Source organism: Rhea americana, unplaced genomic scaffold (genome assembly GCF_003343005.1).
Source record: "Rhea americana isolate MKP2758 unplaced genomic scaffold, rheAme1 scaffold_30, whole genome shotgun sequence".
NCBI lineage: Eukaryota > Metazoa > Chordata > Aves > Rheiformes > Rheidae > Rhea > Rhea americana.
In genome coordinates, this window is record NW_028186424.1 from 2,565,840 (window position 1) to 2,582,430 (window position 16,591).

The 16,591-nt window shown below is 37.1% G+C and overlaps 1 protein-coding gene across 1 annotated transcript in view; it reads left to right on the forward strand.

Annotated features, from left to right (window-relative positions):
• TBC1D14 (TBC1 domain family member 14) overlaps positions 1 to 16,591 on the forward strand; it is a 67,752-nt gene that overhangs the window by 34,145 nt on the left and 17,016 nt on the right. The window contains exons 4-11 of the mRNA XM_085309601.1: positions 3,863 to 3,981; positions 6,593 to 6,675; positions 9,022 to 9,139; positions 10,710 to 10,816; positions 11,751 to 11,831; positions 12,795 to 12,889; positions 13,751 to 13,822; positions 15,183 to 15,311. Coding sequence (XP_085165727.1) covers positions 3,863 to 3,981; positions 6,593 to 6,675; positions 9,022 to 9,139; positions 10,710 to 10,816; positions 11,751 to 11,831; positions 12,795 to 12,889; positions 13,751 to 13,822; positions 15,183 to 15,311 — 804 coding nt within the window. The remainder of the gene's footprint in view (positions 1 to 3,862; positions 3,982 to 6,592; positions 6,676 to 9,021; positions 9,140 to 10,709; positions 10,817 to 11,750; positions 11,832 to 12,794; positions 12,890 to 13,750; positions 13,823 to 15,182; positions 15,312 to 16,591) is intronic.

Here is a 16,591-nt window from a genome sequence, read left to right on the forward strand (position 1 = left end):
GCGCAGCTTTCATGGTGAGCGGGGCCGCTGCGGCGCGGGGCGGTGGGAGCGAGGGAAGCGGCGCCGCGGCCGCGCCGACGAACGCAGCCTCTGCCGCCGGCGGAGCTGCCGCTGGAGTAAGATGGAGAACCAACTTCGCGGGAAGAGCGCGTCCCTTTGTGCGGAGCGCGGCGGCGAAATGCTGGCGCGGGTGGAACGGAACGGCTTGCGCTTCTGAGCTGAGCCCAGCTGCTGCCTTTATTTGCTATCAACGCTATTATGCTAAGAGCTTAAGCGTGTGTTTACTATGAATAATTTCAGCTCTGATGCATGCTTAAAAGGCTGCTGGTGGTGGAAAAAGATGTTGAGCAATCTTATTTTTTTGTCGTTGCCACATCATCTGGCATTAATATTTTATGTTCAGCCTCATTTGGGGGTGGTTACCTTTAAACAAATGGAACAAGACGCAGATGACCTTGATATAACAGTTTGTGTATTGCTGACTCAGTTGTGTTGTACTACTGGTCCCCAGGAGGGCTCGGTGTGTGTGAGACCTCACCGAGCCCTCTCCGGGTTACTGTAACTGCTCTTTTGGCACTCGCCCTGTGTTCTGGAGGGTTATCTGTGTTTCTCCTTAGAGATAGTCTAGGATCCCCTTGCAAGTTAGCTTATCATCCTTGAAGAACTGCAGGGAGTGATTGAAGGAGCACCCAAATTTGAGCTATTTTGTGTCCCTAGTGCAAAGCTTTCCAGTTCCACCTGGAGTTCAATCTACAGCCCCCTCTCTCAGAATGTCTTCAAGTCCTCGTTCAGCTCTTGTGGCTGGTGGTGGAAAAGGTTAAGGCAAAGCCTGGAACAGCATAAGTGATCTCAGTCATAAGGATATAGTCTAAATCATAAATGATCATTTCATCTTAAGTTGTTTTGGAACCACAGTAGGTTAGTACGCCTTAACTGCAAAATAACATTTAAATAGGTGATTATTTGTCACTTTTATGTGAGTCTAGTTTAAAAAAAAAAAACAAAAACTTGAGCTATCATGTGGTTCAGTCTATTGCAGTATGCCTATGTGTGTTAAGTACTACTATTTGTTCACTCAGCAGATATTCTTAACATGAGTTTGTGGAGGCTTCAGTCTACTTCACTTCTGTATTGTATATTATGCTTTGTTCAAAGCTGCAGTCTCTTCGTCTTGGAGTAAAATGTTATTTTAAAGAGCTTCTGTCTCCTATTTTTTTAATTAACTCAAAAACAGTCCTGTAGATAAGGCCTGTCAGYAACTGGCTTTTTCTTTTTGGCTACCACTGAAATGGATGAATTTACTACAAAGGACTCATACATCTAATCTCATAAAACGTGCCACTCCCATTTTGCTTGCTGCTCTGGCTTCTTTGCTGTGGGATAATGCTGAGTAAAATGTATCAGTGATCACTTTCTGAAATGCAGGGTGAGCTTTTGCACTTTTAAAGGTTAGAATAGCTGACCTTACATGCCAACACTGTAACTAACTACTCCTATTCTGAAGTATATCAAAATAAGACCCTTTTCATCAAGAAATTCATGGAAGAATGCTATGCTTTTAGTGCTGGACTGGAGAACTTTGGGTTTTACTGTGTTCTTACATGCGGTTTATTATCAGGTTCTTTGATGCTTTAGGGTGTTTTCTGTGTATTGGTAGTTCCTTGTGGATATCAGGAGGTTTTCTTCCCTTTTCCCACAAGTTGTATCTCAAAGGAGTAAAACCATTAAATTTAGGGACAAGGTTCACCTTGTCTGTGGAAGCAATAATATGGGTTAATATTTGACTGTGTTAATTTGTAAAAATAGCTAGAGAAGTGTCCCAAAAGAAATTGGGAGAAGGAATAACCACTGACTTCATTGCTCGAAGGACAAGGTAATACACCCCGCAGTTCGTGGTGCAACTGAAGCATATTACAGTGGTACACTCTTAGGCTGCTCACTGTCAGCTGCTTTCAAGGAGTTGCTAATGTAAGAATATCAGCTTAGCTTTTACTGTATTTCTTTGCATGATTTTCTCTGGATGCATTTTTTTCCCCCTATTTAAATTAAGAGCTTTGTCAGTATGAGCTTTTTCCTTTCAATAGTTGGAGCTAGGTGCTGTTCAGTAGTTTAAATAAGCTTCCCTCAGTTCTTCTGGTTGTTTTCAAACTGGTATTGTGTATAAGTGTTGACTGATGTTGATGAGCTTGACTTTCCAAATTCATGACAGTGTTTCCCATCACAGATGCAGGCATCATAGAATTGATCTCTGAGCCAGTGCCCAGTTAATAAACCAGGAAAAAATTCTTCTCTCTCCAAAGAGCTTAGCGTAATTGCTTCTGTTCCAGAAACTGGCTTGAACTGGAAACAAATTGGGCTACATAGTGTAAAAAAGTAGCACTGTCATGTTACTCTGCATTCCTCTGTGTGTTTTTTTTTCCCTCCCTCCCCACTGTATTTCCTTTTTTTTTTTTTTTTTTTTTTTTTTTTTTTTTTTTTTTTTTTTTTTTTTTTTTTTTTTTCTTTTTTTTTTTTTTAAGTTGGAGATGAAGGGAAGTACCTTTCTGTAAATGATAGGGATCTTGTTTTAGTTTCTAGGTGATCCAGGCTATTTTGATTGTTTTAGAGGTTCAGCTCTACTGATTACTTCATAGTGGTCATCTATAATGCTTAGCTTTTACTTTTTTATTTATATATATATATATATATATATATATCAGAAGTGGTATAAACAAGCAATGCATAAAAACAGGTGTTCTTTGGAAGTGGCAAAATTCATGATAAAGTGGAATATGAAAATATCTGTAACATGGATTTTATGTAGGGTCGTTTGACTATGCTTTTTGTTTGTATATAGCTGGTACTTTGAGTATCAAATGCTCTGTCCAGTATTTCACATCTGTGTGTAGATCAGAGTTGTGTATAGATTGTTTTACCCCATTAGGTTGTGTTTAGTGTTTCCTACAAACATTGTTTTGGAAGAAAATACACAGAAATTGTATGGTGTCTGTTATACTTTGTCCTCAAATTTAACATTAATCATAGAGTATTTCAAGATGGAAAGATCTCTGAGAGTTCAACACCCCTCTCAGAGCAGGCCCTACTTAAATCAGATCCTCAGAACCCTGTGCACTTCAAGGCTGGGGATGCCACAATGTCTCAAGCAACTTACTCCATTTTTTTTTTTTTGGCGGTTGTTTACCTGATAATAAAATTTCCCTTGTGGCAATTTTTGTCCATTTTTGTCTTATTTTTTGCATGTGCACCTCAGAGAAGACAAAGCTTGGGCTTTACTACCCTGTTACTACTCTCTATATCTACGCTATATCCCTCCAAACCTGGCTGCTCTTATGGCTGAGCAAGGTTCTTGCAGCATCTGTTTGTACACCGTGTGCTCCAGTGCCTTGTTGTCTTAGTGGCTCTTTACTGGGCTTGTTCCAGTGTGTTTACATTATAAAAGCAAGATAATATGTTATACTCTGTTAAGATGTAGGACTGTCACAGTTCAAGACCTCTTAAGAAGCATGGGGTTTCTGTCTAACCATGATTTTTTTGCCCGTCATTGGATTTTATTGTATCTACGAGTGTCTTGAGTAGGAGAAATCTTACAATGAGATTTTAAGATGAGAGGCCTGTGGTAGTTTTTGGTTTCAGTTACAAAGCTATGTAAATCAAAAACCAAAACCCCAAACTCTGTAATTAGTCTTATTTTATACCTCAGATAGTATCTTCTGTTTCAAAGCTCATTCTTAGCAATATTTTGCGAGAAGCATACTTACAGCCAGAATAATTTTATCTATTTCTACAATAGGGTTAATATGAAAAACAATCTAAACTTTATGTTCTCCATTGATGTAACCTGTCCTATCTTTTCCTTGAATAGGAATATGAAGAAAAAACTGGACGAGCTCACAGGCCACTTTCTCCCAAACAGAATGTGAGGAAGAATCTTGATTTTGAACCACTTTCCACTACAGCACTTATTTTAGAGGACAGACCAGCGTAAGTTCTGGGAAGTACCCCAGTAAGGGTCTCTTTAAACTTTGACTAGCAGATCTTTTCTTAATATGTGCCTTTGATCACTCTAACTTAATTAAACAGATGACTTAAAATGTAAAATATTTTTTCAGACTACTGAATATGCAAGTGAGATGATTATGAGGAAAATTATTTTAAAAGATAGCCATTGCTTTTCTTATAAAATTAGCTTATGTACAAAAGGAGATAATTAGGAGAGCAGAACTCTGGTTGTGAGTAAATCTAGCTTGTAAGTATGAGCAAGTGATTTTTGTCACCTGAGAGAATGCAGGTATAAAAATGAAGCTGGCATATGCCTAAGAGATTGAGAAGCAAGGATACTGTGTCCTGCTTACACAGAGAAAGTCCAAACTGCCATAAATAGTGAAACACTGTAATGATTGATCTGTAGTGGGTTCAGTATCACCTTGTCAAAGTTGTAAAGCACTTGATTAGTTGTTTCATTCCTCTGTCACTGCGGGCAGATTCTTGCATGTACAGGCTAACCCCAGAGAGATTCACTGGCAGCTTTACCATGGTTTACTCCCGAACTTCACAAATTCGGTCATGCTTAAGCAATTTATGATTGGTACCCAGTTTTACAGGCATGGACAGAAAACACTGTTTTAATATAGCTGTGTGCTGGTACAAGAAGCTGGCATAATGTAGGTGTGTGTTTTCACTAGTGAAGCTGTATGAAGAATACTCATATCAAGTTGATTTAGTTGCAGGGTCACTTAAGATGCTTTTTCGTTGACTTTTTTTTTTTTTTTTTTAAGTGACAAGATTTCCCAGAATATATGGAGCACCAAACTATAACTACTTGCAATAGCAGTTATTTGTGTACAACTAGAAACAATGTATGTTCGCTTATCTGTTGTATTTCAAACCTATCCGTTAAAAGTAATCTTTTATTGTAAGATACTCTGAAAAATAGAGCACTTAGATTGAATTGGTGATAYACCACAGGATAACATTCAGTTTTTTTCCCTAGTATTGACAGACTAAAGAACTCCTAGCAAAAACTGGATATTTTTAATATTCTAGACAATTGAATTATTATTTTGTCTAATGGAGGAAACTGTTCTGAAGAACAGTGCTGTCATCAAATGAATGTCTCTAAAAGATTTTAAAAATATATTATTTACTTTGAGTTTACAGGGTTTTTTTTCTCATGATTTAAGAAATGACTTCCATTATCAGAAAGACTTAAGACTTTGTAAAAATCTAGAGAGATGTTTTCAAAATGACTGCTCTTTATGTTTGCACTCACTTGCTGGGCTTATGTAAAACTTTTTCTAGAAAAAAGTTCTGTAGTTTTTTTTAGCTTTAGCTGGAAAAGGTGTCAGTTAAATCTTAATAGATACTAAATGTCATCTCAAGTATATGATGATATCATTAAGAGATAGGACAAATCATTTAAGTAGTGGAACTTAAGAGAATGTTTCATCTAGTTTTTCCATTCTAAACTTTCCACAGTTTATGCCATTTCTGACGATCCTGGTTTTACAAAAAGAAGAATCTAGTTAACTTAAATAAAAAATGGAAGAGTAGATTATTCTCTGTGGTTAAAGATGACATTAATATGAAAATCCATTCTCCTCATTCTTGTAACAGCCTTGATTTTTAAAAATATTCATAGACATATCATAGGGCTATCAGTGCTTTGCAGATAATATGATTATGTAAATAGTAAAGCATACCTACTGTTAATGATGACTGTGCTGACAACTAGGAGCTGCCTCGTGTGAGGCCTTATAGGAATGTGGTTAATAATAATAAAAAAAAAGATACAAAGCTTCACTTGCAAAGATCTAAGGTGTTTTAGAAGTACAACACAACAAAAAAGACAACTCTTAGTTGCTTTCCATTTTGGTAATCCTACAGTTGTGTGAGATGTGTAGTGGTTATGTTAATAACAGACTTGCTGTGGTCTGATGTATGAGCATGTTTATTTGTATGGTAGAGGTGTGGCTGGTCCAGGCTTTAATCCCCAATCTCAAACCAAAAGGGTTGTATTTGGCTTGGTAAATGGAGAATACAGAAGATGACTGCAGAGCTGCTTGTTGCTGTAGAAGTGAGGGGAAGGAGTTAAGCCCTCTAAATTGGGAACAGAGTCTTGAAGTGCAGGAAGGAAAAGGAAGCTGGTGTAGTGAGTCATTACTGCCTGAGTAAAGACAGTTGTGGGTACAATTCATTTTGGGGTGCACAGCAAGAGAGCTCTTGTATTCTTAGCTGTAGAAGGTAGTCTAAATCAAAACTACCAGCTTGGTATGTACCACTGTATTCAGTTTATTTATAAAGATTAGTATGTGGGTTCAATTGGTTTCATTAAAATAAAAATGCTGAAATTACCAAACAAAAGGAAATTACTCAGCATATTCTGTGTATAAAAGTAGGCATAGCTGGTCAGTGTTTTTTCCTTCTTGTCTGCTGACACTGGCAAAAAAAATCTTTCCAAGAATCTGTTGCACCATGCTTTGATCAAACATTTTGACAAGAAGCAATATTATGTTTTTCTTTTAGAAGTGTCTAGAATTTTCTTTACACAAATACGCCAAACTTTAAATACAATTTTTTTTTCTTTTGATTCAAGGAACCTCCCTGCAAAACCAGCAGAAGAAGCTCAGAAACATAGACAGCAGTACGAAGAAATGGTGGTTCAAGCGAAAAAAAGAGGTGATGGAATTTCTTGTTTTCAGAGGAAAGTCAAGTTACGGGGTATTTCTAAGCCTCTAATGTGCTTGTAAATTTTTTGCCCTGTTACATGAGAGGCTTGTACTGCCCTTCACAGGGTCAATCCAGGAAGGAGAGGAGGACAAAGGTAGTTCYATTAAAAAAAAAAAAAGGAAAAAAAAAAAAAGTCCCTATATTTTATTTATTTACTTATATATTAATGGTTCTCAAAATAATTAAGTGGTATGTGTCTGTGGGTTTAGAAGCTTGTTGGTGTATTGAAGTAGATGTGAGTCCAATTAGTTAAGACTTTTTTTTGATAACTGCAGGATATTTGATAGTTTTAGTTCAGGCATGACCTCCTGAGGCTGTAATTCCAGGGAGGAAAATGTATGTAATTACACTCATATGATGATCTGTCTTCCCCTTACAATTTACAGCTTTCCCAAGACTTTGCTAGTGATTTATTGTCTGACATTGTTCAYAGAACTGTTTCAGTAACACTACTATGCACATCAGGTGGAGCTGGCAGTAAGTAGTGGATTCCTTCTGCAGATGTTTTTGACCATCTGGATTTTCTAATGAAAACAGGCGTTGTAGTAAGAGGAAATTTGGACTCATGAAAGTTCTGTGTCCAGTGAGAGATTCCGGAAATAAATGTTTTTCCAGCTGGCCAGACCCCTGAGCCATATAAGATGGTGAAAAGGTGATATGAACAGAGGATTTGCTTTCTTTCTGTAGTTAATGTTTTAATAAAAGTATCATATTGTGGTTTTGAACATGATATTCCTACTGGTGAAGTTTATTGTCCCCCTTCATGTGATTCCCCTCTCAGTACACCCATGTAACAGGCAGTAGTTCAAAGGAGATTCTCTGTTCTCCCCTTGCCTTGTAGGGTAGATAGTTTGAGAGAAATGGAATGATGCTCAGGTTTAGGCAGTGGGCCAAGGTCTTGTTCTGACTTCACTGTATTGGAATATGTCATTCTCTCCAGATAAATACKCTGACAAATCCATTTCCCCTAAAGCCACTCCAGATGAACTATTTTGCAGAGTGATGTATTGTGCAGAGGGCAGGAAAGCAGCGAGTGTAAACCTTTCTTTTGTTTAGAGAAAAATGCAAAGCATATGTTTAGGCAGGTTCACAAAGAGCTGGTGTCAAAGCTGACAAATGCTAGGAGGCAGCTGGTATGATTCTGCTCAGGCATAGCTTCTGTAGGGCTTTAAAGTGGAACCATCAGGTTGTACGTGTTTGTTCCAAAGACCTCGTTCATGGTTCTGCTGTCTTTCCAGCCATTTTCTCTACCACGTTGTTGTCTTTCTGTGTCGTAGAGTGTGTGATTGTACTTCACTTTCTCTGTGCTGCTGTAAGGAGTGTCTGCCTATGTTTGTTAAATTGTGTAGTAACATGTTTAAAAAATTTACCTGTGGAAAAAATAGTAGTTGAGGATGTGAGAGGACGTACAGAAACGTAATGCAAAAACATAAATCATATTTAAACTAAATATATTATGAAAAGGTATATAACTTTTTTTAGTGAAATGAAAGTTTCCAGTATATGTTTTCTTGATGTTTGGCATGTTTATATTAACAATATGCTAAGTTTAGCATCAAAACCACGATTCTTGTGATTTTCTTGACAATATGCATAAATGATAATTTACAAAGACATATGTAAAAACAGGAAGCAAAATTTGTGTTGTTTTAGCCTGTATTTTTAAGATCCTCTTGAAAAAGGCCTGGGGAATTACTGGGGAGTACTGTCACCTGCTCTACTAGGTCACTGATTTGTTCTGTATTGGCTTTCAGATAGACAATAATTAAAAGTTACTACTATGGTTAGATTCAAAGGGTAAAAGGAGCCACATATTATTAACTCCTCTTTTGTCCTGTCCCATCCAAAATGAGCATAATGCATAGTTCCACTTTGTTCGCATTTGGCATCAGTGCTGAGCTTGTTGTATATTATTTAAATGCCTGGAGAAGTTTTAGCATTTGGACAGGCCACTGTAAATGTAGGTATGTATAATGTGATTTTTATCATAGAATCAGTAAGGTTGGAAGGGACCTCAGGAGATCACCTAGTCCAGCCTCCCTGCTCAAGCAGGGTCACCTAGAGCATGGTAGACAGGGTTRCATCCAGGCAGGCCTTGAAGATCTCCAGAGAAGGAGACTCCACCACCTCTCTGGRCAACCTGTTCCAATGCTCCGTCACTCTCCCAGGGAAGAAATTCCCCCTCACGGTCAGGCGGAACTTCCTGTGGTTATATGGCTATGTAGTCATAAATAGCTTGCTCTGAAGCACTTGATTTCTGGCTTTATCAACTTAAAGGAAATTATTTTTCTGCAGAGCTTAAAGAAGCCCAGAAGAGAAAGAAACAACTGGAAGAACGCTGCAAAGTGGAAGACAATATTGGCAATGCTGTTTTAACTTGGAACAATGAAATCTTGCCCAACTGGGAAACTATGTAAGACAGTATGTTATACTGTGTTTTAATTGAAAATGCAGAGTCTATAACCTACAGAAAAATTACAAAGTTATGAAGTGTTATTTTAAGGAGAAACTTGCAGTTGAAAATCAACTTTAGACGAGATAAAGGAAATAGCCTCCTTGCAGAAAGAAGGAAGCTTATACTGCTCAAAGTGATGCAGTTTTATTTCTTTTTGTTTGTCTTTAATGGGAGTTCAGGATACTTGGACAGTATTAAACATCAAAAAGTGGTCTGTGGTAGAAAACTTAAAAACAGAAAGCGTAGTGCTCAAATACCATATGTTTATCCAAAATCAACTTTTTTGACTATTTGAGCTGTTGATAATATAATATCAGATGTAGCTTGAGGTACATGCCTGCTATTTTTAAGCCTCTTTAATTATAGAGTGATATGTTACCTGCTGGGATAATCAAATGATGGAAAATAAAAGTAGAGAAGGAGAGGTTTTTCTTAAAAAAAAATCTTGAATTCTAAAAGACTTCCTGTGAAGATATAGCACAGGTGATTAGTAAGATACCTTCACTGTCCAGTTTTTCATGGACATTGCTAGTCATCTTAAAGAAAACAAAAAAGTCACCCTAAATCCAAAGCAAATAAAACCACCACTAAAAAGCTTGTCAGCACTCGAAACTGCATTTTTCTTAATGATGAAATTCAGTTTTCCTGAGGATATATGTTAAAAATGTGGACAGAATTTGTTGGAAAATGCATATCTGGAAAATTGAAAGTTTTTTTTTTTTATAAAAAGTAATTTGTAGTTCTACATGTCTGGTTTTAGTATTTGAAGATGCATCTGTTACATCTGTTATAAAAATAAGTGTGCTTTTTCCTTTGTAAGTCTATAAATTCAGAAGTTCTCCACTATATTCAATATTACATTTTTGGTTCAGAATCTGCTTTTAGATACACAGATTACTGCCTTTTTTTGTCACTGCCACAAGCTTTCATTGGTGGTCAGGTGCTATCTTACTCCTTCCTTTGGAGCCCTCAGATTGATAAACATCAACCTAAGCTATTTCAGGATCTGTATTGTGTTAGTAGCTTTCATACTCCCACTGAAAACTGTACTAATCTTGCAGCTTCATGCATTTTGCTTGAGAGGTAGAACTGCAAAGCTGAACAGGAAACTGCATGTCTCATTTGCACAGAAGGGTGTTGAGTGAGAGGAGAGAATAGACTTTTCTAACTTGTGCCAGTATTTTATTTGGAGTATTGAGTCTGTCCAGCTGTTAGCTTATGCAGTGGTGTAGACATGGATCTCTTTCACTCGTTTATTTCTGTCCCCCACGATTCCTTCTGATGGTGTGTGGTGGCAGCTTATGGTTGCTCTGACTGCAGTGCTCCCGTTCAAGTCATTAACTGTGCAAAGAAGGCAACTTTGCTCTACAGTTAAAAGCAAAATAGTACTAAAGAATGGATATGTGCAAGCCTTCTGTGACCTCTTGACTGCATTTGGGTCTGAATCCCTTCAGCTCTGTAGGAAGGAAGGTTGGCAATTCAGTTGGCAATAAAATATTTCTTAGAAGAGCGTCTCTTATTTAAACAGGTGGTGTTCCCGGAAAGTTCGAGAGTTATGGTGGCAAGGCATTCCCCCAAGTGTGAGAGGCAAAGTCTGGAGCTTGGCGATTGGCAATGAGTTAAACATCACCCATGGTGAGAGGACTTTCATTTTGGTTATAGCATGTTACAAAAAGTAGTAATAAGGGGAGAGTCTTGTATTTGTTATGGGATCTCAGAACCTGAGATGTGAGTGGGAAGAGATGGTATCTGGTTACRTTTTCTTTGTAGTGTTTTTGTGTTCAAAAATATTAAATATCTTTTAATCTTGTAGATGTTCTAGGACTGGTGCTTTATATTGTTAATGATTCTGTATCTTTGTGTCTTGCTTTTGATGTTAAATGGAGATTGTCAGAATTAATAATTTAAATAAGACGATATAAGTTTTTTTGTTTTTGTTTTTGCTTAGAATTACTGTTAATTTTTTAATGCTTATGGGTATGTACATGTTATTTTCCTTTATTTTAAGCGAGGTGTTTGTTTTGTGAGAGACTAAAAGACTCATGGGAAAACTTGTCCTTTTGCTTGTATGTATGCTAGTGAAAATAGAAATAGTGTACTACTTCAGACTGCAGAAAAATACAACTCTGAAAGAGTACTGTGATGTGTAACTAATTTCAAAGTGGAAATTGAATAGATTTCCTGTACTCCTGCTGTATTGTGCTGCTTTTCTGTGCTTATTTTAGTTACTTTAGGTGTAGTGCTTCCATGCAGTTTGATAGACTTACCCAGTTCTCCATTCAGAAAATATTTTTGAATGCAAGTGTTATGTAAGAAAAATAAATACTTGATTGTGCTGTGTTAACTTGTGCCTAGATTGCCTTTCCTTTTCATCCCATCTTAAGTTAGAGTTCAGTGCAGCAGGTTTTTCAGAACCATAACCTACTTAAAGTTCAACTGGTATCTCTAAGATCCAGTTGTTTGTAATGATTGGAGCAGCATTGCTGGTGTGGTACGTAGATAGTAACTGACAATGGGCTTGTGCATATGCAAATTATGGACTTTCTCTGTTTTTCTTTTCTTCTTCCAGAACTCTATGATATTTGCCTGGCTCGTGCCAAAGAGAAATGGCGATCACTTAGCACGGGAGGGACTGAAATAGAGTGTGAAGGTATGCTTCTAATGAATGAATTATGCTGTGTTACAAAATCAGAGAATTTGGAAAGTTGTCCCTCAAAATGTAAAGATCAGTTCAGTTAAAAAAAAAAAAAAAAAAATCCTGGGAAGCAGGAAATAATTGTCCTCTTATTTTGTGATGAAACTACAATCTATTTTACACCACACTTCTTAATTTTTCTTAAGAACTGTACACAGATAGTTTATAAATTTGATGCTAATTTATAGGAAAATTAGTATAGTTTGGGGGATTATAGTTTGAGTTGTAACACTAAGATATTTTGCTCTATCTGTTGTTCTGGAATTAAAACTCTCAAATCTTAGCAGTTAATTATGCTTCAGTGCTGCTTTGAATCTATCTCTGTAGTGTGTCTCAGCAGCAGTTTATTGTTGCAGACAAAGCAGTTCATTATTTTTTATTTGATGGGAAGAGTTGTCTCAGATATAACACTACATATAGATGCTTGCATTTGCCTTTGGTAAGTAATTATGCTTTGCAGAAAAGGGGGAACATATATACTCGCATTTATCAACAAAGAAAAATGGTTTTGATTGGAAAACCAGTACTTTGTTCTCTTAAGATTCTCTGCATCTTAAATGAGATGCAACTTCTGATATGTTTTTACATTCCCCTTTTACTTTCTTTTCTAGAGTGTGTATCCTTATGTGATTGATATAAGCATCTGCTAATGACAACTCTTGTCACTCTTTCCCTCTCACTGCATAATCTATGGAGGGGCAGTGTGCACTGCAGGACTGCTGTGGGCAAGAACACAGTTGCTTCTTACCCTGTGTGCTGAATTCAGGGAATTGTACGTACGTGCACTCCCTAGCATTTGCTTGGAAATAAGTGAACTGTGCAAAAGCTAACRCTCATTTCATTTTCTGTCCCTCCCCCTCCCCCTTTTTAATTCGTGTTTGATCCTTTTAGTAAATGTAGTAACTTTGACTTTTGTAGATGCTGGGTTTTCTGCAGCTGACAGAGAAGCAAGTTTAGAGTTGATAAAACTGGATATCTCAAGAACGTTCCCTAATCTCTGTATTTTCCAGCAGGTGAGCAATGTTAACTTTGTCTTAAATTCTTAGCGAAATTAGGTTTACTTTATCTCGTCTGTCTCTTGGTTGAAACAGCCTGTTAAGTTCAAATCTGAAGGAAGTAGATGTCTTCAGAAAGTTCCTAAAATTTCTGGAAAATTGTAAATCAGCTAGAAAATAGAGACCCCAAGGTACTAGACATGTGGTAGAGGCAGAAGACAGTCTTTTGGCAGATCAGCACGAGCTGATCCATCTAGCCTAGTTCTTGCTGGTTTTTGTCTGAGGAAGCGATACAGGGCAGTGATTCGAAGTCAATGAATCAGTGTTGGTGAGCAGCAAGTATGCTGTAAGTGAAAGAGAATGCGGCCCAAGTAAGCACTGCTGACCTCTTTTTGGTTCCGTGCAAGACCAACTTAACTTGTATATCTTTGTTATGCTTTAATAACATTCTCATTTTACTTGTTTTAATCCAACATTTTGTCCTCCTACACATAGAGTTTGGCATGCCTGTAAAAAGTTTAGATTGTGATGAATCAGCGTTTCTAGGTGAAAACCTTTTCCCTTTGGAAGTTCTCAACCAGTTGTAGTACTCACTGTAAGATAAGACATCTTTTAACAGTCAACAGTGTGAATTCTTTTTAGCTGTGTAGATACATTTGACGTGTGTGTATGTATGTCTTGACATTTTTAAACTATTTTCTTCATGACTGAATTTGGTTTTTTTCATGCCTTTTAAGCTATTTTTAAGAATTGGAGGTGTTCAAAGCTGTATAGGGAAATAACATGATTTGTTAACGCTGCAGACCATATCTGTTACTTCTGAAGGGGGTTTTGTGTGTTATGCTCAAATACATTGTCTTGTTTTTTGTTCAATTGTAGGGTGGTCCTTATCATGACATGCTGCACAGTATTTTAGGAGCCTATACTTGTTACAGACCTGATGTAGGCTATGTAAGTCAAGAGTTTTTTTCTGAGAGTGGGAGGGGAGAAAGAGGAGGGTGGAAGATTATGTTAATCTGTCCTTTGTAGACCAGTATAAAATGATTTAGTGAATACTTGCGGGTTTTTAGGTGGGTTTCTTCTATCCCAGTACATGCTTCAGAGGTGTATCCAATTATGTATTCTATTGCTAGATTTAAGCTTTTTAACAGGTTAAGATTTTGGACAACTCTAAAGCATACATTTGTTCTGCCTGAAAATTGGAATTGAAGAGAAAATGTTATTAAATTGATGAAGCATGCACTGTTCTTGATGGTAGTCTTACTGAAACTGTACTATTAAATTGAGTATCTTCTTCCTCTTGATAAGCATGTCTGTGCCTTAGCAGTCTGAACTTTGGAACTGTAAAATAATGTCCATTAAGGCTATGCAAGGTCCCTCAAAGTAGTAATGTGAAAGGACTGAGTGGGTTCTGGATGCTTTTAGTCTTTCTACTGGTGCAGGCATGTATAGAGGACCTTGTTTTTTGTTTTGGAGCAGTTACTAGAAAAATACTATTTAATACTAAAAATACTGCTCACTATTCTGAAGTGATGTTTGATGCTTGGCAAGAACTTCTGAATGTGACTGCCAAGAAAGCAGGGAAATGGCAGATCAGATGGTGTGCTCGACTGTGGCATGGAGACCCTTGTGTTATGGCAGTGTGTGTTCTTCAGGCCATGGGAAGAACTGTCACAGCTTAGTCTGCGTGACTAGGGGATGGCAGCCCTACATGCTTTGAACATGCTTGGTCTTGCCAAGATTCAGTGTCAAATCCATGGCCTGCTGTGTGGAAAAAGATGTATCAATACATTGGGCTTATGGTAAGTGAAGCATGAGCTTCATTATCTTAAACAGTTACGGCTTGTCGTATGAGTCATTGCAGTTGTTTATAACTGCCAGGTAAGTGATTGGAAGAGGAGGGAACAGGCCTTGTCTTTAGTGCCCTGGTTCAGCTTTCCACAAACAAGGGTGCATGAGCCATCTTTAGGAAGGAGTTTACTTGTTTACAAGTAACTACTTATTTATATAGTTTTTTTTTWAAAGAAAGCTCTATTCTGAATATTGGAAAATGCTGTCATCCTGGCCTTTCCTAGGAGTTCTAATGTAAGCCTTTGAAAGGAGTTAACATGCGGATTGTTAGCCTCCATGTTCTGAACATTCAGTGTCGAAAGGTTGTGTGGTTTAAAAAAATCATACCTTTCTGAAAGATTCACAAAATTTGGCAGCACCAGTGAGTAGTTTAAACACTAGTTATTACAGAGACAAAATGAGGTGGTGCTCTTGGAGGAGTACAGTTCTTGCTGAAAGGTAACACCACTTCTTTCTTCAGGTGCAAGGCATGTCATTCATAGCAGCAGTATTGATCTTGAACTTGGATACTGCAGATGCCTTCATCGCTTTTTCCAACCTTTTAAATAAACCCTGCCAGCTGGCATTTTTCCGTGTGGACCATGGCCTTGTAAGTATGCAAGAAAACTGTAATTTACATATTGTAGATTGGTGTACTTAAAGTTTAAAAAATTTCATGGGCTCAGTAGCCTGGAAAATAAGTCAGAATTTATTTTAAAGCATCACATTAAAAAAAAAAAAAAACGATCCCAACACCAAACACACAAATCTTCTTGAACACACAGATGAACAAAATTGTTCAGCTGCTGAGTGTTTTATGATGCTCAGAGAAGTTACAAGAATATTTATTGCGTAGTTCAAAGGTTTAAACAGCTTAATAGTCACTTAAAAAGTGATTTGAAGGCACTTTTTGTCCCAAACTGTTTAGTTGCTAAAAATAGACTGTTGCAGGAAGAACCAAGTTTTCCATCTCTTACTGTAGCATCTGTGTTTTAAAGGAGGGTGGGAATTAAGGGGGGTGGGGGGATGAGATGAGCAGACCAGTGGGAGCTGGGTACCTGATTCTCTCTGGATTCTCTGAAATGCCTTGTTGGCACGGTCAGTGAACTACTTGTTTGTCATTGCAAAATAAGTCATCTCCTGAAATGTGTTTTAATTTATTTTTAATTGTTACAACTTAGTTTTATTTTTACTTACACATTTATATAAATACATATATGTATGTAATTATTATATAATATACATATTATAATTTAATTTATAATTAAGAAAATATTTTTAAAATTAAAATGCCTAGCATTCTCTTTATTTTTCTTATACTTACCTTATAGCACTAGGAAAATAACTTTTTTTCAACAGTTCAAATGGGACAAATAAAGCAGAGGAATAGATAATATCAGCAATGATTACTTGTGTTGCTTAAACAGTAGGGTATTAGGGATCCTATCAGTATTCCTGATGGAAAACCAGTATGTAATTCCTCGTTGCAGTCCTTGAAAACTCATCAGTGGTGAATGCTGAGGGGGAGTACCACAGCTCTGGCAGCATTGCTAGAAGCAGAATCAGTCATCTCTGCTATTGAGCTTGGAAAAAGAGCACTGCTCATGCATTCAGAGTGTAAATACTGTTCCTGCGAGGATGGTTTCGAAATTAATGAATACTTACAAAGAATAGAAGTGATATATGAAGGAGTATGAACATATTCTGAAATTAGAGTTGTGATTCTCATCACAAGAAAAACTTTGTGCCTAGTATTTCAGATAGAATTTTCTCACTTTGTCTCACCACTCTAAGTTCTCATGATTTATAAAACTGATCTACTGTGTACGCTGTTCTTTTTTTGTGTCAGTTTTACAGCTTATAATCAGATACTGATTTGCTGTAAGGCAA